Here is a 24486-nt window from a genome sequence, read left to right as displayed (position 1 = left end):
CCACTCCAACCCAGCCTTGGACACTTCCAGGGGTGGGGCAGCCACAGCTCTGGGTATTATTCTGTGCCAAGGCCTCAGCACCCTCACAGGGAAGACTTTATTCCATATATCTAAGTTAAATTTCCCCTCTTTCAGTTTGTACCTGTTTCACCTTGTCCTGTCACTACAGTCCCTGATGAAGAGTCCCTCTCTGGCTTCCTTGTAGGCCCCTTCAGATACTGGAAGGGTCTGTGAGGTCTCCATACAATCTTCTCTTCTCCAGGGTGAACAGACCCAACTTTCTAAGCCTGTCAAAAAGAAGAGGAGCATGAGCTCCTCTCTTTTGCGTAGACTTCAGGAGTTGAGTTTTGTTTCCCAAACAAAGATGCTCCCAGCACTCCTTTTTTTCCCAAGACCTCTTAAAGGTCCAGTGGTGGAACTAGAGAACATCTCAGATTACATGAACGTGAGTCTGTTTGCTGAAACCATTTTAGTACCGCTCCAGTCCACTTCAGTCTCTTCACAGCATTATATCCTGATCAGGCTTTTTGCTGAAGTTCAGCTGTTAAAAACTTAAACCTCCTTCATATTCCGCCAGGGTATTCTCTTGTGTTTTGTGTCTGGCAGAATGACTCTCCCAGTGGCCAAAACCACCATGCCCTCAGCTTGCTTACTTTGGCAAAACCCTTATTCCCTCAGACTGGCATTGCAAAGGGCTGCTGAGAGGCATCACATTCTGTCCTGGCAGCCCTGGGCCATTATCCCATTTTTCTCCTCCTTCCCTGGAAGCATCTGCTGTAAACCAGGAAGATGAGGGCACTTGGGCTGAGAACATAGGGTATTTCAGATGGAAGTGGTCTATGGCAGGCACCTTGTTCTCAGGCATTCCAGGAAGGTTCTTTGGCAAACCCATCTCAGTGCCGTCTTTACCTGCCCCTGCCTCTTCCACTCTCCTCAGGCTCCTGTCCAGCAAGGACAGTGTTCCCTCAGCTCCAGTATTTGGTGTGTTGATCCTGACAAGGTTTTCCCTTTTAAGGGACAAGTTGAGTAGCCCAGGTGTGTCGCACCTCTAAACATGGGTCTCTACTAACTTCTCTCCTAAAAGTTGCTCTGACTGAAGTGTTATTCCACCTCCTCCTCCATTCTGATGATCATTCTGGAAGGGGATGGAAAACAGCAGGATTGTGTATGGTTGAATGAGAAAACTGACATAAGGCAATGTGTACCAGAGCTAATCTATAATTCATCATGATCATTCCAGGCTTTTAGAAGGCGGAGGAGAGCGAGGCGAGGGAGCCCTGAGAAAGGGTATGGAGGCCCTGCACGTGGCTGCAGCCAGCGAGGGCTGTCACTTCCGATGAGCACGGGCGGGCGGTGCCGGGCCACCAGGGAGAGCCGCGCTCCCAGTACCTGCTGATGAGGAGGGGTTGCCTTTGCAGATGACTAGAAGCAACCGTGGTGCTGACATCTCATTATTTCCAGCTTTTTCCCTCACTTTCCGGTCGTTGCTAATGTACCAGGCCCAAATTCCTTTGTGTGTTACTGCCTCAGGGGCCTCTGGCAGCTCCTGTTTCTGGGGGAAGGATGTCCAGTAGAGCCAGTGCTTACTGTTGGCTGGTTTAGACTGGCAAGACTAACCACTGACAGCCATCAGGCAGAGAAGAGCTTGGATCTCAGCCTGCTGGTGCTGCTTTCCTATGGCTGGCAGAGTCAGGGATATGGCAAATCAGGTGGTTTGGGATTCAGTCTCCTCCTGAGGGAGAGAGAGTCTGCTCTGGCACTGTTCCTCTGGCTCTGTAGTATGTTCTGACCGTGTCCGTGTTGTCAGTCCCGTGCAGGCTCTCTGGACATGTCCCTGTAAAGCAGATAAGGAAGATTGGCATCTCCCCAGAAGAGAGGGCTTGCCTGGACACAGCAGGGCTCCCTGGTATTGCATAGCTGTAGCTGTTCTCTTCCCAAATGAGGTGACCACAGCCTGCGCCGCTCCGGTAAGGGCCAGCAGAGCAAGGGAAGCAGTTGGCTCTGCTCGGCACTAGGGAGCTCACACTTGGACAATGTGTCTAGTTTAGGCCTCCCCCTCTATTCAATCCCCGCTCCATCCCTCAGGATGCTGGCTGAAGCTTCCAGGCTGGTCAGGGCTGGGAACAGAGGGCCTGGGAGGAGGAGTGGGGAGCTGGGACTGCTCAGGGTGTTGAGCAGGTGGCTGGGGGTGTATGTGATCATAAGGTGCAGCGATGTGAAGGGCAGTGAGGAGGATGATGTGGTCAAATGCTTTTGGCAGCCATGGCAGATGACGTAATAAGGGAATGTGGGAAGTTTGGCTTGGATATTAGGAAAAAAACAGCTGGTGGGGAGATGTCTCCATCCATGGAGGGTTCAAGTATTGCCCAGACAAGACCAGGATGCCCAGGTCTCCTCTCTTGGTGGCAACAGTCCTGTTGTGAGAGGGAGGTTGGATCAGAGACCTCCTGCAGCCCCTTGTACCCACGTGCTCCTGTGGGTCCAAGCCCTGGTTCCTTTGGTGCCTCCTGGTGTGCTGTAAGAGCAGTTCTTGCTTCTCTCTGGCTTGCTTTCTGCTGCTTTGGCTTGCAGTGGCCTCTCTGTTACTCAACAGCCCGGGAAAAACAGCCATGACTCTGAAAACCCATCAGTGCTTCTGTGGCTGGGATTCACGTGTCGAACTGCACCAGCCTCGTGGGTTGGACATTGTGCAGAGTACAAGCACAGCAGGGGAAAAGGATGGTTAAGGCAGGAGGTTGTCCTGCCATTAAGTTAATTTTTTGACTATATACCTGCACTTCTGGGCTTGCATCCAAGGCCTGAAGTACTTGTGTGGTTTCTTCCTGCCTCCATCAGTTTGGTTGTGTTCTCTATTCCCTCCTGAGCTGGTTATTAATTATGGAGACTGCAGAGATGAAGTCCAGGCTCTGCTAATGGTTGACTTCCCAGTGCTTTAGAGGCAGCATTTCAGGGACCTGCTAATGGTATTTCTTAGCTTTGCTTTTTTAAGCCCCACTGCTGCCTTGGTTTGTACCCTGAGCGAGGCAGGTAGCGGTGTTTAAGTGTTGGCTGGAGCCTGGCTCTCGGGGCAGATCACATCTGCAGCACCCAGCTCATTCCCCTGGGTTGAAATGTCCTCCTTTTCGTGCTGGCAGGGAGAACAGAGTAGCCTTGCCTGGCAGCTCTCAGGCAGTGCAGTGACCCTTGTGGGGTGGCGCCTCTCAATTTCCCCTTTAGGAATCAGGGAACAAATTCATGCTGAGCGCTGTGCCTGGCCTTAACTATCCTCACAAAGCCACCCACCTCTTTGCTTTTACGCACTGGCTTCCCTCACAGCCTGTGTCTCAGCCTTTAAAGCTGCCTGGCCAAGCCCTGGTGCTCTCACATCTTTCCTTTCCCAGCCTTGTTATTCCTTCTCCCCCTCTCCCAGGAGCGGCGCTGGGCTTGCTCCTCCTCCCTGCCCCATCCGGGCTGCGGGTGCTGCCTGCCTCGGCGCCGGCTTTGTCTGCCCTTTGCTCTCCCTGGCCTGGCTGATGCATCTCCATTCCCGTGGCAGGATCCCCTGTCCCTGCTGCTGCTTGACCATCCACCCCAAATTCTCTGAGAGATACGGCTCTCCTTCTCCCACCTTGTTCCCATTTCTCTGCCATTCACTTTGTCTGATCTGGGGAATCAGCGCTGTCTTTTGACTTGTAGACCCTGCCAAGCTGTTCCCTGCCTTTGCAGCTGCTTCCAGCCTGCTGCCGGTCAGCCAACCTCTGTGCAGGGATGCACAGGAAGGAGCTGCCTGCATCCCCCCCGCTCCCTGAGCTTAGTCTTATGTTAGGGGGATGGGAAGAGAAAGACTTGGGAAAGCGGAAACAATGAGAGTGCAAGATCTCACTTTGGTTTTTCCAGCTCTGCCTGTTCATATCCCCCAGGACTTAGCCTGGTATCGGATGGCAGCACTGGCCTGGGAGTCCCCGATCCTGTTTTGCAATTCTCCAGTGTCAGCCAGCAGCTCGGGCCTTCCTGTAAGCGCCGCGATGGTCACAGGGAAGGAATGTTCCCCCAGCCGCATGGGGAAAGGTCACCGCGGGCAAAGGGGACGCCGGGGCCGGGCGAGCAGCGTGCTGCTCCCGCCCCTTGCTGATGAGGGCAATGCTCATCAGCACAGAGACAAAAACAGGCTGGTTCATGGGGGAAATTGAAAAAAAAAAAATGGTTCAAAGAGGTTAAATATTTTGGGCAAGGCCCCACTTCCTTTTGCAGGGCAGTTCTGGGAGCAGATGCCATACCCAGGCAAAGTCCAGGAGGATGTGTGCATGTTTCATGGCTCTCTTAGCTGGAGGATGTTTGCTGCTGAATCTGCTCCCAAAAACATTTGTGTGTCCCTTAAAGTGGTGCCTGGGACAGAGATTTTGGCCAGTTGCTGCTGCTCGGAGCAGCTCTTGGGCTGAGCAGCACTGTTGTGGCTCCCTTCCCTTCCTCCCCTGTGCCTGCCAACAAACCTCTCCCCTGGATGCAACTCGGAAGGAAAGCTGTGAAAGCTGTGACTCGCGGTGGCGGTGGCCACAGCGGGATTAACATCCAACATTAAGGGCTTAACTCATCCCTGCCAGCCGGGGGTTTCAAATAACTGCCGTGCCTCTTCCTTCCACCCTGGAGCTTGTAGCTTTTTTAATCCTGTCCTTTACACCCCGTTTTCGAGGCTGCCTTTGCTAAGCTGGAGCTTGCTCCTGGCACTTTGTTTTTGAAGCCTGGCCTCTTGGCTGAAGCTCCTGGGGGTGATGGTTACGTTTGTCGGGGTGGGAGCAGAGCAGAGAAATGAGGAGGGATTTCTAGGTTGGGCTTACAAGCCTGAGTTTTTCAAAATTCCCAGCGTGTTAAAAAAAATACAGAGCTAATCTGGCCCTTCGTCTCTAGGTTACGTTTGCCCCAGCCGAGGCTGAGCTCATGGAAAATTGCGTCCTAGCTCCTGTGCTCCCTGCCAAGATTAGTAGGTTTAAAAACTAACCGATAACATCTTTGTAAACTTGGAGTAATTTCTTTAAAGCCTGCTGATCCTTCCAGCCTGGATTTTGGAGCTTTCCTAGATATCCAAGAGAGCCAAACAGGACAATGGCATCTGCCCTGAAAAATCACCCAGGAGCCTCACAGTGCTTTCAACTATTCCCGAGGGAGGAAAGAGGCTGATGTTCGCCAAGGCCCTGAGGGGTGTGTTGGGATCCTTCTCCCTGTTCCTAACCAGATAGACGGCACACAACGACGCTCTGCGCGTAACTTATAATAATCACCGGTTTTATTTTTAAAAAATTACAATAGAAAAGTACCTTTAAACATATTTCCAAAAGCAGAGTAGACAATGTGGAAGCTTCTCTCCTCTCCACGAGACAAAGTACAGGAAATAGTTTGCTAAAAGAGTTAGTCCATCGCTTGGGAACGCTGGTATCGTTCCTTTTAGAGCCGCTCTGAGGTTTGTCTTGGATTTGATTTCTTCTCACATCACTTTTATCAGTCCCATTTTTTACAGAAGACCCCAACGGGACAGTTTCTGATCGTGAAAAATCCCATTTTCTCATCCCCCTGTCCCACCCTGACTGCCAGAATCTCAGCCATCTTATTTTGGCCCACCCACAGGACAAGAGGAAAGAGAAAGGAAAAGGTGATGATGTTTAACGAGGCCACGAACAGCTGGGAAAAACCGGCTATGGCGAGGCCTGGGCAGCAGCTGAGCTCAGTGTTCCCTGCAGCTGGAATGGAGACGGGGGGAAAGGCAATGGAAGGAGAAGTTCTGCGCCTCCCTTTGCAAGAAAGTGAAACCTAATAGAGGTCTGGGGTCAGTTTGCTCTGTTCTTTTTCCAAATTCCTCCTGGAGCAAGGAGAACTCGTATGTCAAGCAGTCTCTCTACTGGTACTCTATGTCTGTAGAGGATGTTGGCAGCCTCCCTTTCTCATCTTTGCACATGGAAACATGGGAATGCCGTGCAGGGAGCAGCCAGACCAGCGTAACATCGGCACTAAAACCCCAGGCCAGGCCAGGCCAGGCTAGTGCATAATGGGAAGCCCCTCAGGACTTGTGTCCAACCTCGAGGAAGCTGGCAAACCAAGGATTTGTCAGTATGTTCTTTCATACAGCAGTTTACGTTGCCTGTAACAGCTTGAAGCAGTCATGGCAGGAGGAGGAGGAGGAGGAGGAGGCAAATTGTCACCTTGCTACATGTGTGGGCTGTCCGCCCATCCCTGATCCGAGCCGTTGTACCCCACGGAAGCTTTGCACAGCAGCTATGAACGCAGCCCCAAGGTAAAAAAACACCGGAAGAAAGTTCCTGATTGTCCTGCCTGCTTGTCATTTGGTGCAACTGGGAAGAGAACAGTAATACTGTAGTATTTGCAGACGCCTTGCCAGCACGGCCAGAGCACAATTCCTGTGCCAGAGGGAGCACAATTCCTATAAACCCACATCGTGTGTGTCGACATCCTCACACGTGAACATCGTGCCTTTGACATGCAGCTGATGGGCCCAGGGGATAATAAGACTCTTCTGTATGCATCTCAAAAGTCAAGCACAAAACCTGTGGTCCGACCCGGTGTAAGATTGTCCTCCTGAGGAGCTTTGGTACAAAAATACTTGCTCTTGTTTTGGGTTTTTTTTTCCTTTGTTTTTTCTTTTTTTTGTAGTCTGCTTTCCTATGGTTCCGTTTGAAAAGCCTTTTCAAACACTACAACAATGCCTGTCAAACCATGCTTTCGGGAGTAACACACTCTTCCTTACAAATATACAGTGTACAAGAGGAAAATATTATTACTAGGTATGTTTTTCTTTTTTCTTCTAGGAGAGCAGATGTGTGATAGAGGCTGTGGGAAAGTCTTGGAGGAATCCAAACTTGTGTGAGGTTTTTTTCAAGCCTGAAACAACAAAGAGAGGTGTTAAAAAAAAAAAAGCAGCTGTGATGGAGGAAAAAGGGCTGTGGTTAATATCTCTTCCTTAGTGGAAGGAAGGAAGGTAGGAGAGAGGGAGGCTTGTTTTGGATAGCCACATCAGGGCCATGCTCTAAGGACAGTTAATTAGCAGGAAAAGGGCAAGATGGGAAATGCCTGCGAGGAGAGACCGTCGCATCCCAGGCATTAAGAACCCCACTGATCCCACTTTGTTCCTCGCATTGGCTGTAGCCCCTGGGGTTTGAGCTGGGAAGCTGGGAGTTAAGTTCGAGTTGAATTTTGCACTTAAGTGGAATTCAGTCTCTGTTGATCCAAGGCAGGAAGCAAGGACGGAGATGAGATTAGCGGGGGTAATTCAAAGCCGAGAGGCATTCCTTGGCTGTGGAAACTCTCACCCCAGATAACAGTGATAAAGGCGGGAATGGCAGAGCCATGTTTCTGCAGGGCAGCAGTTGGAGCAGCCCCAGGGTCGTGCCAACCTCGGGGCCCATTCCCTGCCTATTCGTTCAGGGATATTGTGTTGGCTTCCCCGCTCCTCTGCCCCCTTCCCAAAGCAGCCAAGTCCACGGGGTTGCGTCCTTACCAGCACACTGAAGTCCTGTGGAGAGCACATCAACCCAGTAGCCGCCTTGGAAGACTCCGTTAATACCCACAAGACTGACTGTAGGCCACCATCACACACCTGAGACCTGTGGGAGGACGCAGCGGAGAGTGAGGGACGCTGGCACTGGGGACTGAGGTCAGTGTGCTGTGGGGAGGGGTGATTGCACAGTGACCGGAGTCAGCACTTCCTGAGGGGACAGTTTGCAAGTTAGTGGTGTTCAGCCAAAGATGGGGCTTGGTGATCTCAGAGGTCTCTTCCAACCTAACTGATTCTGTGATTAGCCCCGCCCTGATGGGCTCCAGGCAGCAAATACAGACAGAGCCAGGCCCTCAGCCAAACCCTTACTGGGCTGTGCCCTTCCCAGCTGGAGGAGCCTGGAAGGGAAACAGGAGGTCTCTGACTCTCCATCATCGCCACCCACTGTGGCTCCTGGGCTGGTGGACCTGTTTCAAGGGATTCATCTCCCCTTCCAAAACATATCTCTGCTTACATTTTATCTGGAAACATTGGCGTGTTGCATATTTTGGAAGAACCATTGGTTCCCAAAGCCCTGCTGCTCCCTATTTTTATCTGCTGGACCTAAAATAGTCAGTGAATTCTTTATGGATCCAAGTCTGCGGCCGGCTGCAGCCAGGGCTGGGCCTCCTGCCCTCCCGGCTGAGTGACCTCGCGGCCACAGCACAAGGCCACAGATGCCAGGCAGATGGGCAGAGCAGTCACATGTGAGCATGGCAGCTGATGCCAGAGCTTTGGATCCACTGGCGTTTCTCCACAGGTGGGTGTGAAAGCAGGAGGCTTCCCAGCAGGGATGGTTCCCAGCTAGGATGGTCCAGGCAGGCTGCGATTGCAGGGCAAGCGGTGCTCAGTGTCCACCGAGGCTCTTTTCCCTCTTCCATTTGAGTCCCCTTTGTTTGTTTATCCACAAAGGCCAAAGTTATTTGCAGAGCATGTCTTGCAAGGCTTTTTCCATCCAAAGAGGTCCGAGATGGAATGGGATTGGTCCTTCCCTCCTGCTGGGCAGCCGGATGCTCAGTAAGGCTGTGCTTCTTGTTCTGGCAGCCCCACCATCCCGGGCTGCCTGGATAGTTTTCCTTAAGGTTTAATGAGGTGATTGTGTCGGGGCTGCCTTCTTTTCCATCACAACACCCCCCTCTGGCATGGTGCCTTTCCCTCCTGCCCCAGGACACGTAGGAAAGTGTTGGGGTGAGTCATGGCAGGGACATCCCCTTCTGGGGACAAGGAGAGACTTTGGGTGTCTGCTGAAAGGTGGCCACCCACCCTGAGCTGCTGGAGACCCCGGGAGTCACAGAGGGGGAAGCCCAGGGTAAAGGTGGAGGTGGCCCCCAGCCAGCACAGAAGGATGGGAGTGGGACAGTGGCACTCACCCGGCATTCAGCAGAACTGACGGGACTTCCAGCCCTGAGAACCAGCCTCGGAGGGAGGGAGCCAGCGCATCTGCAAAGACAAGGGGGACACAAGGTGAGAAGGGGGTGGCTGCCTACCCTGGCAAGATCAGGCCTCGTCTGGGCTCCCTTTTCCTGGCTTTTCCCAGGCACAGGGCGGAGGGCGGTTGGAACACCAGCAGTACAGCCATCCCAGCGCCAATTCCAACAGTAGCACTGGGGCTGAGCACAGCCCCGGGCATCGCTGCTTCCAGCAGGATGGAGCTGGGACAGCAGCACCATGGTCCCACTGAGCAGGAGTGAGATCCTTCTTAGCTCCTGCAAAGCCCACTTGAAACAGGGCGGAAAATACCAGATTCCAAAATTTGGTGTGCAGGCACTCGGTGCTCTGCCAGGTAACTCCCAAGCCATCCCCCCCATCCATGCTGCAGTTCCTGGTCCCGCTACTGTCTGCAGGATCCAGCAAAGCAGCTCCAGTTTGGATGGTGGCACCTGTCTCCAATGCCCCACCACCAAACCCACAACACCAGCAGCTGCACAGGAGGATGGGAAGGTGCCACCACCACCCTCCCCACCATGCTGATATTTCACATCAGATAATACTGCTTTTGTCTAACATCAGGTCTCGGCCTGGGTTTTCCCAGAGGACCCTCAGAGCTTCCGTACGCTGCTGTTTCCTTGTCTGTGTGCTTCCCCGAGCAGGGCAGGTGCTGCCTGTTAGCAGTTATTTGACAAGGCATGTACGTAGCTGCAATAATATTTACCAACGCTCTTCCTATGAACAGCAGGGCCCAAAAAGCTGGAGTTTCATCCAAAGGCTGCACATGGTTTGTGCACTGAGCACTTTTCCTCACCCTCCTGCTCAAACCAGCCCCTGGCTGCTCCAGCTCCCAGTGATGGTGGCTCTGGACAACCTGGCTCAATCCCGGCGGGCCAAGGCCAAAAGCCTTTGGAATGCAGTTTATCTGGCATCTCTCTTTCCATGCTCTTGTTTCCTCCTGTTCACCACTGAGCTGGAGCCGGCAGCAAGGAGCAAAAGCTGGGATGATGTCCAGTACGGATGCTGAAGAGGTAGCTGCCCTTTCCTCCCTTGTGGCAGGGGTCCCTTCCCAGCACCCCCATGATGCTGCAAGGCTGGCACTGCAAAGAAATCCTCTTCCTCCGCCATTTCCACTTCTCCTCCTCTTTCCCCTGCTCCTCTCCCAGGCAGATGGTTAATTTTTAACAGCCACATGCTGCCTTCGGGGGCCACCGGCAGTGGCAGCCGGCAGAAAGCGCTTGTGACAAGGCAGCACCTCGTCAATAAAAGATGGATCCTCCATTTGCGCTTCGCTTCCCTCTGCTCCCCGTGAGAGCTGCTTGGCTTCGCACCCCATCAACAGCAGGCCACATCCCAGCGATGGTCCAGGGGCAGCCAGGGCTTCTGGAGCCCTCATCTCACACTGGCAGCCAGATGGGTGGTTCGGGGCCAGGAGCACTGGGGATGGTCCAGACCCTGAGAGCATCCCCATCCCTCCCTCCTCCCTCCCCACCTGCCCTACCACGGGCACCAGTGAAAGTAGGAAGGCAGAGAGAGGTGTCTGGGGAAAGGCAGGACCTCTGCCAGCGTTCAACTCCATTTGGGAGCCTTCCCTAAATCTCGGGCAGCGGGGAGTGAGTGCCTGTTAGCCGGGCAGAGTTAGTGGTGCGGCGAGCACCGAGGGGAAGGGGGTCTGGGGTGGGCGGGAGGGTGAGCGGTGGTGGCGGATGGGTCGGAATTACCTGGGCGTGCAGCGAAGCGGGATAGGTGAAAGCAGGAGGAGGTAGAGCAGGTGCTAGTTCCGCTGGGTACAGAGGGTACGGCCCCCACACTTCAGGGCTACTGGGGTAAAGTGCAGGCACTGTGAGCTCATCTGCAAGAGAAGAAGAGGGAGAGTTAATGGTGACCACAGGGCTGCGACCCTCGCTGCCTCCTTCCTTCTCCCCCCAGGCAGGAGCAGAGCTGCCCCTGGAAATGTGTGAGATGCCACCACCAAGAGCCGACCCGCAAAGCCAACACGGGACTCGCCCACTGGGAAAACACAGGGTGAGCAATGCTGTGGGGCTGAGAGCATTGCTGAGGGAGCCAGGGCTGGGCTCATTGTCTCCAAGAGGTTCAGTAATCCCAGGGATCCAGCAGAGGAGAGCGTGCAGCTCATGCCTATGTGCAACACCTGAGGTGAGGAACCGGCGTCTGCGCGAGAGAAGCTCTTCCAGAAGCAGAAACTGCACTCATGGCAGGACATTGCCAAGGTTTCTGCTGAGACCTCATCCTGCTCCCAGGCACCATGCCAGGCTTGCTGTCACCTGTCCCAGGTCCTCTCCAGCACCAGCAGCTGCCTTTGGGAACCCCCAGCATGTGCCACCACACGGGTACCACTGCTTCCAGTTGGACCCGGTATTCCCCTTCACCACCCCCTCACAGTATTCCTGCTCCTTCCAGCATCCATAGGCCTGGCATGCTACATCCACCCGTGATCTCTGCATGACATCACATTCCCAGAATAAGGTGTTCTCCCAAGGATGGGGGCAACCCCAGGTGCCTGCCAACCCAAACCCTGCCGGCAGTGCAGGGGGTACTCACAGGGCTCCCGGGCGATGAACTGAGGTACGGCGGTGGGGAGAGGGGTGCTGGGATTTGGGGTGCCCACCAGCTTGTTCTTGGCCATCTTGGTGTTGGCCTTGGCAAACTCCAGCCGCAGCGTTTGGGGGATCTCGGGGTCGAAGCGGATGCCCTGCGGGAAGGAAGGAGGGAAGGAGGCACGGCGGGTGGGCGAGCACCGCCGCGTGCCGGCCCCGCAGCAAAAATAACTCCTCGTTATTTATGGGTTTTTTCAACTTCCAGCCCTGAAATGAGCTAATTTGCCGGGCCCCAAGGCAGCTCACATTCCTCCGGCATCTTTAGCATCGGCACCATATTTGGCAGTCGGCATCCCACAAGGCCGAGCTCTTATCCAGAGGGATTAGCGGAGCCAAAAAAAAAGTTTTACATTGAAAATGAAGACAAGGAAAAAAAACAACCCCAAACCAAAATGCAGGGAGAGCTGGGGAGGAATTAGAGAACCGGCTCCACACCGTTCTGCTTGTGACTATTTTCAGGTACCTTCACAGAGTTGCTAAAAGAAAGTGAAATTTGCCATGGGGCCAGCTGGCATGGGAGGTGCACATCCCTGGGGTGAAGGAATTCAGAGAGTATCTGGGGACACAGAAACAAGGGGGAAAGGGAGAAATGGAGTGGCTGGGCCAGGCACACTCACGTTCAGCGCGTTCTTTGCTGCCTCCGCCTCGGAGCGGCTGTCGAAGCTGACGAAGCCCACGGGCTGTGGAGGAGGGACAGGAGGCGTCAGTCAGGCTGGTGGGGAGCAGAGGGGGGAGCCCCTCACCCCAGGGAATGGTGGTACCAGGGAACGGTGGGATGGTTGCCCCATTTGGAGCGGCTCCTACCTGCTTGGATGTGAGTTTGATGAGAGACCCTTCGTACCCCTGCAAGGAAAGGATAAAAAAGGGTGTTTGGTGGAGATCCCCACAACTAAATAGTAATAACTGAACTAACTGACTGAATAAGACTTTCTGAGGAGAACCAGTGGGCTCCCAGATCCCAGCAAGTGGTTTGGGGCCATGAGACTGGGGCAGGGCCAGCCCCGTGCTTTCAGCCTCCCTCTCCCTCCCCAGTTCAATACCTTAAAGGGCCTGAAGAGCAGGTAAAGTTCCCGGGGCTTGATGTCCAGAGGCAACCCACTGACAAAGAGTGTCCTCACCTGGAAAAGAAGAAAGGAGGTTCCTGGGGACCCTCTCTCATCCCTAACTTGATGATACACCACGCTTCCCACAGCCAGAGGGACAATGCCAGCTCAAGGGGAACCTCCTGGGCAGACAAAAGCCTTAAGCCATGCTTGAGTGATGCTGAATTTTTGGGATGGGTGTCCCCATCCTTCAGGTGGTCATAGAGGAAGCTGCTAAGGCACCATGGAAAGGTAACAGAGACCTGTCCTCACCCCACCAAGTGCTCTCCAGGACAAAAAACTCGCAGAATCCCAGCACCTTCCTACCCCAGCAAACAGGATTTCTCACTCCCGTGATGCAGGACTCCACAGACAATGCCTACTGTCTCAGTTTAATTGCAGCAGCTCATTAAGGACTGGGAGAAGCAAACTGCCAACTCTTCCTCCTGGAGGAATGGCCCTGGTTTGGAGGGGGTTGGATTTAAGCAGCTTGTCCCTGGTCTGTAAAAGTCACCTTTTAAAGGGGTTTTAACCCTTTCTGGGTGTATCTAATGTTTGTCATGGTGCAGCATTCTCAAACTTGGTGTGTTTGGGAGAAATCCTGCTCCCACCACCCTGAGGGGGAATGTGGAGTTCCTCAGGGATGGGCAAACCCCGTGTGGGAATGGTTTTGCTTTACAACCAGCTCGTAGCTAGGAGAGCAGTGTGGGGAAGTGACCCTGCTGTTCCTCTCCTCATCCCCAAAATCTCATCCAAACACTTTGGGCTGGAGGAGGGGAAAACTTCAGTGTATTTTATTTAATTTTTTTGGCCAGGCACCCTGCCTGCCCCATTCCCTGGGAAAGAGACATGGGAAACAGCCAGAAACAGCCAGCCCAGGCCTATTCTTTTGCTGACATTTCTTCTTTCTCTTGCAGATAAGCTATCTCCCCCATCTCCCAGCCTGGGAGCAGCAAACATTCCTGCTTTGTAGAACAAAACCTCTGGCTGACCTATATCCATTAAATAACAAAAGGTACTCAAGCTGTTTGCACATAGCCCTTGTGTCAACAGCCCTGGTGATACCCATCCTGGGTACCAGCATTATCATCACCATCAGCATCCCTGCGGGTACCAGCATCCAGGCTGGATGGGATCAGCGGAGCAGCGATGTCCTCACACCTTCCTGAGGCAGCGCTGCAGGCAGGCACAGCCTGGTAGCATGTCCCCTCTACTGGGACCATCCCCAGTGGGCTGGAAGCCCCCCAGAGCACCTTAGGAGACCCCTCCCAGTCTTCTGCCTGTCTCCTGAGACCGGGAGTGATGGAGCATCCCACAGTGTTCAGTGCTGCTCCATCCCCCAGTGGAGACACTGCCCGAATTTCTCCTGGCAGGGGCTGGGGAGGGATTCACCTGGAGGATCTCCCCTTGTGTCCAAGAAATTCAACCTAAAGAAAGCAAACTTCTCCTTTGCTCAGGGAAAAAATATTCCCTTTCAGCCAGGTCTGCCTGAGCACAGCTGCTATCCAGGGAATTGGCTCTCCAGACACATCCACCTTCCCAGGTGGGTTTGCATCCCGAGGAGGCCGAGCATCCCTGCATGGTGTCTCCTGTCATCATCCCTGGAGCCATCCCTGGCTTCCTGCCTCTCTTCTCCCTGGGGAGCTTCAGGAAACACCAGAGGCGCTGGCCACTGCTCCGCTGGGGGGGAATTGGGAAAACCTGCTGCCAGTTTGCCGCATCCCTGAAATCCAAACCCTACATGCCCAAGCCCGCCAGACCATTTATCTCCAAAGCAACATGGAAGAGAGACAGGAGAGATGAAAGATCCCAAGGAACCCTCCAAAATTCAGCCCCACAGAGGAAGGGCTTCTCTAATGACTTTGTTTTCTTTGCAAGTTCAAACGCGGGTCGGCCAAGTTTGAATCTGTAAGATTATACAGCGGCAAGAGGGAGAAGGGCTCCGAAGGATCCCCCAGCTGGATTCCAGCCCCAAAAGGGTGTTTGGGGCCTGGGACAGGGGATGGATATGAGCTCCTGGGTGCTCCCCATTTGCACCCTGTAAATGTACCCAGCCCCAGGGATGTTTGAGTAGGTCCTACATAAACAGCATCCTTTTGCTGGGTAACAAGCAGGTGGGACTGGCAGAGCAAGGGAGCATCCTTGGGGATAATCCCAGCAGGCTGGGCAGATATCCTTTTGCCAAGGGAAAGATTCTAGGCAGAAATATTACTCCTGCCCTTAAATGGAAGGGGAGCTTTGGCCCGCAGGGAGGTGCTCGAGGTTTTCTTGTGCTGAGAGATCCCAGGGATTCAGTCCCCATCCTCTACCAGAAACACTCCTAGGGCAAAATCCTGCCCTGAAGCAGGAAAAAAAAAAAAAAAAGGCTTATCAGAGAAGTTGCCAGGCAGCAGGGAAGTATATGTTCTTCCATAGGGAAGAATTACTCTTTCTGGAAAGTGATCAGGCATGGCACCTGCTCCCAAAGGAGTCCTGGGATGGAGCCAGACCTACAGCTCTTGAGCAAGGATTAAAGGGCGCTGGAGCATGGGATTCCCCCAGCCCAAACCCCACGGTCTTTTTGGACAGCCTGAGCAGCTTAATTTCAGTTCTGCTGTACAAACATTTTTCAGTTTCTTTTTGGTGGAGCATTTCTTCATTTCTCCTTCTTAAAATTTGGGGTGAAACCAAAGATGTTTTTTAAGTCAGGAGGAGCTCAAAGGTAACTACCTCGACTTCCTTCCATGGGGATGGCAGCTATAGGACTGCTCCAAGTCCCTTTCCACAGTCCTCCTCTGCTCCTGCTTCTGTACCCCACAGCTCCCAGATTTGCCAGAGCTGCTGAATCCCACCAGTGTTGCCTCACTCCTGGTTTGTCCCCTCCTGGCTTTTGTTGTCCCGGCAGGAATTCTGCTCTTCATCTCTGCTACTCTCCTCTTCCTCAGAAATCATCCCCCTTCTGGCCTGTCCCTCTCACCTTTGCATCCTACCATCCCATTCTGTTGTCCCCGAATTTCTGCGTCCCGTCTTGGGACAGTTTAAGGGATGCTGGAAAGGGTCTATGGGGATTTGCTGGGATGGTCAGGGCTGAGGACATGCAAGGAGAGGGAAAGATCTGGGCCAGGAGGTGACTGGGGTCTCCAGAGCATGGGTCAAGGCTGACCCCAGCATGGAGAGGTCCGTGATGGAGTGCCAGCAGCCCTCCTCTTCCTCACATGAAGCTACAAGCCAGGTTTGTCTCCCGAAGGTAAGGAGGCACCAGGGAGGCATTTGCCTGGCTTAGACCCCCATCAGATGGCGGTGCCCGCAGGGATGCCAGGTGCCCCAGCGGCCGTGCCCTGCCGGCATGGTCCTGGTCTTGGTCCCGGTCCCGGTCCCCTGCCCAAACCACCCCCGGTAAACGTTAACAGGCCGTGGGGAGGCGGGAGGCGTCCGGGTGATTCATCCACGAGGCATTTAATCGCCTCCTTCAGCCCAGCTCCCGTCCCTCGTCCGTCCGTCCGCCCCTTCCAGCGGGGCTCGCTTTAATTCTCCACCAGCCGATTATCTGCCTGACTGCCCGCCGCCGGGGAGGCACCGGATCCCGGCGGGAGCTGAAGGGCGATGGCACGGGACTGCCATCGAGCCGTGGAACAGGGCGAGCAGGGCTTCCCCTCCCATTCCCGGCAAAGCGGGGTGCTGCCTCTCCCGCGCGGGGTGCATTCCCGCCCCGCCGGGATTAGTCCTGGCATAAATAGTCTCTTGGCTAATGGAGCGTCTTCCTCGGCTGGGTTTAGATTCCCGGGCTGTGTGTACGCATGCCTTCAGCCCGCAAAACTCCCCGACATAAACAAGGCTGAGGCCGCGGGATGCCGGTTCCTCCGCCCGGGGCATGCGGGAGGACCGGGAAAAATCTCCGGCCTCGCCACCCGTAGCCGCTTCCCTGGAGAGTCACGGTTCTCTCACGTCCGGTGAAGGACAGGAGAGGAACAGCCCTTGGGGAAAAGCGAGTCCAGAGCTGCCGGGGCTGGAACGAGGAAGCGGCAGAGGAAAAGGCAGTGAGCAGCCAAGGGAGCAGATGGGAGATTGCAACAGAGCGGAGGAGCGGCGGGATCAGGCGGGGGTCACACACGGCCCTGTCCCGCCTGCAGCTTGCTCCCAAACCCTCCGGACCCCACGCTTCAAGGAGGAAAGGAAGCAGGAGCGCGGGGGGATGCAACACAGGGGCCACGGGGGCAAATTTTATCCACTCGCTGGGCACATCCCCCCCAGAAACCATCCCTGGGGTCCCCTCCCCATGACACGGTTCCCCCGGGATGAGGGATCTGGCATGGGACGGAGACGAGGGCCAGGAGCCGGGCTCTCCGCAGCCACTCCGCTACCAAATAAGGCCTCCGCCGAGCCTTTTACATGCCGTTCTCGCCCGGCCCAAGTGACGTGACCGCCTTCCCAAATTGTTCTGGCTCCTCCGTGGGGAAGCCCCTGGCCCACCGATCCCCTGCACGGGGGGGGGTCCTTTCCGGGGAGACAGAGGAGAGGCACGGGGAGGCCACCCGGGGTGCCAGGAGCAGGCACGAAGAGCGGGGTTGAAGTGGAGGCTTTTCCCACCTGGCAGCACCCTGCCTGACCTCCCCGGGATGGGGGTTGCTTCTCCCTCTTTACAAAAGGAACAGGAGGCTGGAGGGCAAGCCCTGGGAGGGGGGAGGTGGGACACAGTAGCTGGGCAACCCCCTTCCCCTGCGCTTGAGCAAACAGACAGCACCGGCTCCTCCAGCCTGGGCTGGAAAAACTCCTGCAGGGAAAATACCTGCCTGGCACCAGAGGAGCCCAGCTTGCAGGCATGAGTGGCCATCGCCCTCCTCCTGTGTCCGCGGCACCGTGGGTGTCCCTGGCACCTCCCAGCCGTCCCCTCCGGAGGCTCCCCATGTCCAGCATCACCGGGTCAGGGGCTCCCCAAAGGTCAGCAGCGCAACAGCCAGCCCCAGGCCCTCCGGGTCCAACCGGGAGCAGAGCGAGGGCTGCCCTTTGCCAGCACGGTACAGGCCATGCTTTTGGAAAAGGCAGCAGGCCTCCATGGATGTCGCCCACTGCCATGCCCAGCCGAGCCACAGCTGCAGCATTATCTCCCACACACCCCGCAAGGCCACCAGTGAAAAAAACTCCCCGTTATTTAGGAAACTTCGGGAAGTTTGAAGCCAGAACCACCTCTGGAATAAGCAAATGAAGGCAGGCGACAGCGGGCGATGGAGCTGCGGTGGCCACCGACCAGGGACCCCAGCAGGGAGCCAGCAGGGACCTGCCAGAGCAGCCCAGCGGGTGGAGGGTGAGGAGGAAGAGGAGGTCTCAGATAGGAATCTTCCCACTCTCGCCCTCACAAAGTCCAAATTCCCATCTCAAGGTCACGGGCAAAACCAGGAACTTTGCGGCTGGAATGAAGAAAACCAGCTCTCACCGTGGCGGGGTGTGGGGTTGGTCTCCCGTGGGGATGGGAGCGTTTTGGACCTCTTTGGGCTGAGACCCATGGGAATGAGATGCGCGGCCGCTGGATGCACGGTACCCACTGGTACCGGCAGCACCAGGCACCGGCACCGGGGGGAGCCGGGTTTACCCCCCACGGCCCCCGGAGAGATCCATGTCTCGAGTGGGGCTCCCCGCGCCCTCAGCTTCCCTCCGGCGCGGCGGAGGGGCGTGTGCGGGACGCCCCGGGGCGATGCGGGTGGTGAATGGGGGCGTCCCCGGGAACGGGGATGTGCTCCCGCCGCTCGTCCCTGTCCCCCCCGCCGCAGCCCCGGGTACCGGGAGCCGCGGAAGCCGACGGGACCCCCCCGGCGCGGACCCCCCATCCCTCGTGGGTGCGTGGGCACTCGCGGAGCGCAGCCCCCGGGGATCGCGGGTGGGGAGGGGGATGCCGGACCCCCCCCCGCCCCAAATCCCCCGTGTGTGTCCCCTCAGTACCTCCTCCTCGGGCAGGCTGGTGTCGGCGGGGCCGCCCTCCCTGTCGGCGGGGACGCTGCTCATGGTGCGACCGGCCAGGCTCCTCGTCCCGCCGGCGGCAGCCGCGTCCGGGCGGGCGGCGCTGGAGGCTGGTCCCGGAGACGGCGGGGGGGTCGGGGCGGGGCGGCGCGGCCGGGGAGGGACGGGGCGGGGGCGCGGCGGAGCGGCGGGGACGGACCGGGGCGCGGGGGGATGGAGGAGCGCGGGGTCGGGGATACGGGAGGTGGGCGAGGGGACGCGTGGCTGCGGGGTTGGGAACGCGGGACACAGAGCTAGGGAGATGGGACAGTGCCGGGAACATAAGACACAAGGCTGGGGACACAGGACAGAAGGCACAGGACACAGAGTTGGGAATACGGGACAATGCTGGAGACACAGAACACAGTCTAGGACATGGGGTTGGGGATACCGGATACAAGGCTGGGGACACAGAGGACAAGGAGATGGACCCAGTCTCAGGGACATGGGACACAGGCTGGGGGTATAGGACAGGGCTGGGCAGATGGGACAGAGTCCTGGGACGTGAGACATGAGACATAGGCTGGGGACACAGGACGCAAGGTTAAGGATACAGGACAAGGACACAGGCTGAGGACATGTGGCACAGTCCCAGGGACGTGAATGCATCAGGGCTGTGGGGCACAGGAGGGGGCAGTGCTGGGGACACCCGATGCAGGGCTGGGGGCAGTGGAGGGACCAGTGGGGGTTCATCACCTCAACCAGCCCCACCTGGGGGCTCAACCCCTCCCTGCCTGGCCCGGGGACTGCATTTAGGCTTCATGCTTAGGCTGGGATTTTGCTGAGTCTGCGCTGGGCCTGGCATCGTGCACACCTCATTCTAGTGCTCGGTGTCGGGTCGTTCCAGCCCTGCACAGCCCCACGGAGGGGGCTGCGGTCCCGCAGGGCTGCACTTGGCTCTGGAGCAGCGTGACGGAGACCCTCGGAGTGGAGACCAGCAGCTGTGTCCAGACCAGGTGCTGCCTCCGCACAATGCTCGGGGACCGGAGGTGACGCCGGGACATCCTGCCCATGGCACAGGGCTCGTTCCCAACGGGCACTTAAGGTCACGGCTCGCCTTTCTGCAGCTCACCGCCCGAAACAGACCTGGGGGCAGCTGCCCACGTGTCCTGCCGGCTGCCCAGGGGACACAGCCTGGCCACCCACAGGTTTGCAGCCTCCCCGCAGCAGCGATTTACAGGGCAGAACCTCTCGTGACGGGAGGAGGTGGAAATGAGCTGCGCCAGCTGGATTTGTGGGAGCGGGAAGTGTCTGGCTACAAGGGCAGCTGACTTCCAGAGGGAATCTAGAGCACAGGGACTGATCTAGTCACCCAAATCTGCTGGAGCCTCTGGCTTTCGGGGTAGGTTTTCAGCAGAGGGAGAATGTGGAGATGCGTTTTATCTCCCGTTGTTTCCTCCCCCTCCACGGGCATGTCCACAAAAAGCTCTGGCTGGACAGCAGGCGAGACAATATTCACACTATTCACAACCCTTATTTGGACTCAGCTTTGGGGAAGAGCTGCAGTTCCCCATCAGCGCCGGAACCCAGTTTGGAATCACAAACCGGAAAAAGGGGAGGTTTGGAATCTTGGTAGCCATGAAACTGGACTTGGAGTGAAAATCCAGTTGGCTCCAGCGGGTATTGCGCCGCTTCCTTGCCTTGAAACCCCTGGTCCCAACCCAAAGCCCCATGTCCTGGGCTTCTTCTGTGGTGGTTGCTGATGCTCTCCCCCATCTCTCTTTCCTACAGGAATTTCTGCTGCAGCATCGATGTCCATCTGTGCTGGGACACGACGCTGGACTGTGTCATCCAGGGATAGAAGGGGAAGTTGTGAACAGCTAGGGACTCTGGGGGGATGGCTGGGAAGCATGGCGAGTCCCGAGGCTCCAGTGGAACGAGTGGAGAAGGTTCAGCTCTGCTCTGGGTCCTCTGGGAGGGAATCCGAGCAGGAGCAGCCTTCGGGGGAAGGGGCAGAGGGTGGCACCGGGTCCGTGGAGCCTTTCCCGGCCCAGGGTCCGCGTGGATCCGGGATGCGGGCCGGGACCCCCGCGGAGCGCGGGGTCACATCGCCCTCTGCCGGCGCGACGGGGGAGGCGCGGGGAGGTGGCACCGGGGGTGACCCAGGCACCGCACCCAGCACAGTCAAAGGGCTGCGGTTCCCTCGGACGGCAGAACGGGGGATATTTTATTCCCAAAACAGCACGAACAATAGAGTTAATGCGTGAGAGACAAGAGACTCAAAGCAGGTCCGAGATTCCCGGTGAAGATAAATAAATGACACAAACAAGCAAGAAATGGTTTGATGGAATGAGGGACTTCCCGGAGTGTGTAGCGCTTCCCAGGACCAAACACCCGGCACTGGAAGCAGCAGGTGGATGCTCAACTCTTGACAGGCGTGGACGGGGCTTTCATGGTCTTCTTCAGGTGGTGGTAGTTGGGCAGGATCTTCATGAGGAAATCCAGCTGCAGTGTCTGGGGCTGGAAAGGGAGGCAGGCGAGGTGAGGGAACAGGCTCAGGGGGGCGGGAGGTGACAGCGTGTCCCCGTGTCACACACGCACCTGTGGCCGCTCGGTCTGCACGCGCCGCAGGCAGTCGGCCCCGTAGATGACGGTGTTCTCCGGGATCGCCTCGTAGGTGTTCACGTTGCAGCAGGCCCCGATGATGCAGCCGCTCGTCAGGATCACATTCCTGCCAACAAACGCTGCCAGGGAGAGGGAGAGAGGGGAATCCCTGTGAGAGTCATCCCCACGGCATTTACAGGAGCAAAATCTCAGCAGGGCCGAAGGCGATAAGCTGAGAATTACCTTTGGATTCAATGACGTTGTTGTCTCCCACCTTCATCGCCTGGGAATCTACAGGTCTGGGTTAAGTACAGCTGTAAAATGCTTTGCTTTTTTTCAACAGGTGAAAACCCCTGATGCCATTTTCAAACCACCACCCAGCCCACCCTGGGCTATTTGAACCCCGACAGAGCCCACAGATGCTTCCCCCTGGAGGGATCCAGAAGCACGGTGTGTCTGGTGGTTTGTCACTGCACAGCAAGGATACAGCACCCGACCTCAAAAACATTGTTGGTGCCGATGACCATGGGCTTGGGCTCCACATTTTCGCTCTCCGGGGTTATATTTTCTGGATATCTGCAAGAAGGAAGAACAGATTTCCATGTCTGAGATCAAGATGCCAGTGTCCTGTGTGGCAGCTCTGAAGCCACAGATACCCCACCCAATTCAGCTGGACTGTGGGAATTTTGAGACTACTTAGGATTAGGATTCCTCTACTCTTGTCAGCTTGAGAAAGATTCGGAGGGGGGACTTAGCAACCATCCAGTTGCTGATGAAGGGGGCCTACAGGGAAGCTGGAGAAGGACTCTTTGTCAGCAAACTGGAGTGACAGACCAAGGAGTAATGGGCACAGACTTAAAAAGGGGAAATTTAGGTTAGATATATGTAAGAAAATCTCTTCTGTGACAGGGAATATGTTGCCCAGGGCAATAGTGGCTGCCTCAATCCTGGAAGTGTTCAAGGCCAGGTTGGACGGGGTTTGGAGCAACCTCGTCTAGCAGAAGGTGTCCCTGCCTGTGGCAGGGGGGGTGGTATGAGATGATCTTTAAGGTCCCTTCAAACACTTAACATTTGATAATTCTGTGATTCTATAGCTTCTCCCCAAGCCATAGTGCCACACATATACACAAAACCACGAAATTGGGTGATTTTTTTTTTTAATAAACTCTACCTCCCCGGGGTTTTAAGCCCCCCCCCGGGTGTCGCACGGACCCGTTGATGATGAGTGCCTGCTCCTCGATCAGGTTCCCTTCTCCGATGATGATGGGCCCCGCCTCGGCGATGATGCGGGCCTTGGGATGGATCACAGTCCTGGGCCCTGCGGGGACAGCCCGGCGTCACCCCGCGCCCGCACCCGGCGGGGGGGACAGGGCCGGGGTCGGGGACAGGGCCCTTACCGATGGTCACGTCCCCGCGGATCTCGCTCTCCACGCACACCACGGCGCCCGGCGCGATCTTCACGCTGCGGGGAGCGACGGGGCGGTCACGGGGGATCCGCCCAGGGACCGGGCGGAGATGCGGGGAGGGGACGCCGCGTCCCGGGGTGGTTGTGGGAGGGATCGAAGGGAAACCGGGAGGGATCGAGGGGGGGAGCGGGACTCACCTCTTCTGCGCCTTCTCCGCCATGGCGGCGGCCAGCGACGCCTGCGCGGGGCGGAGCTCCGGGGCTGCGCGGGCGGTCCCGGCCCCGGCGGCGCCACCGCCCGGCCCCCGCCGCTCCTCCGGGAGCCCCGGCAGGTGCTGGGCTGGCACCGCCCGCCCCAGCTGAGGAAAGGGGCTCGGAAAGGGATGAGGCTGAGCCGGGCACCTGGAAACAGAGACCGAGGCCCGTGTTTGGGGGCTCAGAGAGGGTCCTGCGTGTTCGTGCTTGAGAAACAGACACCAAGTCCCATGTTTGTGGGCACCAGGCTCATTTGGCCTGTTTTAGGGTCCTGAAATAAATAAATCAGGCTTTTTTTTCCCTCAGAAATGGAGACAAAGTCCTGTGGGGGTGGTTTTTTTTTTTGGGGGGGGGGGGGGGCTTCAAAGTGCTGCGTTGTTGGCCCTTGGAACTAGCCCCACCTGGGCAGTCTTAGGGCTGCGAAACAGCCTCCAGTCCTGTTTGCGGAGGGCGAAAGGAGGCTCATCCAGGCAGTTTAAGGCTTTGCTCACTGAGCCCAAATCCTGAGTTTTGGGGCTCGGGACAGAGCCCAGCCAGGTGAGGGGTACCGGCCCCGGGGGGCAGGGCCACGGAGCGCGGGGCGGGGCCGGCCCGGGTGAGCGGAGCGGGCTCAGGTGTGCGGGGCGGGGCGGGGCCGGCCCAGGTGTGCGGGGCTCCAGGGCGGCTGCGCGGGGCGGGACCGAGGGCATTTAAACCCCGGAAGGGGCCGCCGCCGCCATTTGCGCCGTCCGGACGCGGTGGGGGCAGCGGTGGCGGGTCTGGGCTCCTTCGGTGGGGCCCAGGTGAGGTTCCCCTCTATCCCTGTTTCCTCCCCCTCCTACCCCTTACCCCTCTCCCCCTCCTCCCAAGTTCCCCATTCCCTCTCTCTGCCCCGCTGTGCACCTCGACCCCCCACTTCTTCCTTCCTTCTTTCCTCCATTCCTTCCCCCTGTTTTCGCTGTTACCCCATCCGAGCCCCCCTCTACTCCCCCTCTACGTCTCATACCTACACCTTCCTCCCCCACACCCGGCCTCCCTCTATACCCCTTCACTCCCTTACAAACCCTGACCCCTGCCTCTATTCTTCTCATCCTCCCTGCCCATCTCGACGCCGCCTCCCCTTAACCTCCCTCATGCTCTCCTGTGCCCCCCTCTACCCTCGCTGTCCCCCTTATTCTCCCTCTCTCTCCCTTATCCCTTTCTCTCTTCCCCCGCAGCCGCGGGGTTCGGGGCGCCGGATAATAAAGCCCAGAGGGCCGGAGCCCGGCGCCCCTCGGTTGAGTCCCCACACGGGGCCGGGCCCGCTGTGCGGGTCCCCCCATGCAGTTCACAAACACCGCCCGACACCGCCGGGGCTCCGGCTGTCCCCACATCACACTGGGGGCTCCCGGGGGGGTCGGGGGGTTTAGGATGGGCCCCCTCCTCAGGAGGGGGTCCGGGGGTGGGATGGGGAGGGTTGGGGGAGGGAGGGGAGGGAGGGCCCCCTCCGGAGGGGGGGGTCCTGGGGAGGGGGTTGGGGCGGGCCCCCTCCGGAGGAGGGGGTCCGGGGTGGGAGGGGTCGAGGGGGGTCCACCCCCTCCTGGCCCCTCCCACCCCGGACCCTCTCCTCCGGACGGGGTCCATCCCGACCCCCCCTCCCTGGGACCCCCTCCTCCGGACAGGGGCCCGGAGGGGAGGGGAGGGGAG

The 24486-nt window shown here is 57.2% G+C and overlaps 2 protein-coding genes and 2 long non-coding RNA genes across 9 annotated transcripts; 2 read left to right on the top strand and 2 right to left on the bottom strand.

Moving 5' to 3' along the window:
* The first annotated feature begins 35 nt into the window (after positions 1 to 35).
* LOC125326291 lies at positions 36 to 15352 on the top strand. Of its 4 annotated transcripts, none has more exons than XR_007203746.1 (4): positions 36 to 1967; positions 4885 to 9978; positions 10877 to 13662; positions 14126 to 15352. It is a non-coding gene; the product is annotated as an uncharacterized LOC125326291 (long non-coding RNA). The 4 variants fall into 4 exon arrangements; XR_007203743.1 differs by lacking the exon at positions 36 to 1967 and having other exon boundaries at positions 8512 to 8983; positions 9530 to 9978; XR_007203744.1 differs by lacking the exon at positions 36 to 1967 and having other exon boundaries at positions 8512 to 9978; positions 10877 to 12024; positions 13565 to 13662.
* Positions 7500 to 18686, bottom strand: RBPMS (RNA binding protein, mRNA processing factor). Of its 3 annotated transcripts, none has more exons than XM_048304419.1 (8): positions 18561 to 18686; positions 12606 to 12683; positions 12370 to 12408; positions 12183 to 12245; positions 11510 to 11660; positions 10669 to 10799; positions 8890 to 8959; positions 7500 to 7589 (listed from the first exon to the last, which is right to left on the bottom strand). In XM_048304419.1, the coding sequence occupies exons 1-7, from the start codon at positions 18621 to 18623 to the stop codon at positions 8897 to 8899; spliced, it is 588 nt and encodes a 195-aa protein (XP_048160376.1). In that variant the 5' UTR covers positions 18624 to 18686; the 3' UTR covers positions 7500 to 7589; positions 8890 to 8896. The 3 variants fall into 3 exon arrangements, with proteins under 3 accessions (XP_048160376.1, XP_048160378.1, XP_048160377.1); XM_048304420.1 differs by lacking the exon at positions 7500 to 7589 and adding an exon at positions 8447 to 8514; XM_048304421.1 differs by lacking the exons at positions 7500 to 7589; positions 10669 to 10799 and adding an exon at positions 8425 to 8514.
* Positions 18687 to 18857: 171 nt separating this feature from the next.
* Positions 18858 to 20668, top strand: LOC125326729. The gene is made up of 3 exons (XR_007203967.1): positions 18858 to 19959; positions 20105 to 20237; positions 20349 to 20668. It is a non-coding gene; the product is annotated as an uncharacterized LOC125326729 (long non-coding RNA).
* A 95-nt stretch (positions 20669 to 20763) lies between these two features.
* Positions 20764 to 22852, bottom strand: DCTN6 (dynactin subunit 6). Its single transcript, XM_048305175.1, has 7 exons — positions 22765 to 22852; positions 22559 to 22623; positions 22374 to 22479; positions 21649 to 21737; positions 21405 to 21452; positions 21159 to 21301; positions 20764 to 21077 (listed from the first exon to the last, which is right to left on the bottom strand). The coding sequence occupies exons 1-7, from the start codon at positions 22785 to 22787 to the stop codon at positions 20979 to 20981; spliced, it is 573 nt and encodes a 190-aa protein (XP_048161132.1). The 5' UTR covers positions 22788 to 22852; the 3' UTR covers positions 20764 to 20978.
* Positions 22853 to 24486: the final 1634 nt, after the last annotated feature.

This window comes from Corvus hawaiiensis, chromosome 5 (genome assembly GCF_020740725.1).
Source record: "Corvus hawaiiensis isolate bCorHaw1 chromosome 5, bCorHaw1.pri.cur, whole genome shotgun sequence".
NCBI classification, from domain to species: domain Eukaryota; kingdom Metazoa; phylum Chordata; class Aves; order Passeriformes; family Corvidae; genus Corvus; species Corvus hawaiiensis.
This window is presented reverse-complemented; position numbering and strand designations above follow the sequence as displayed.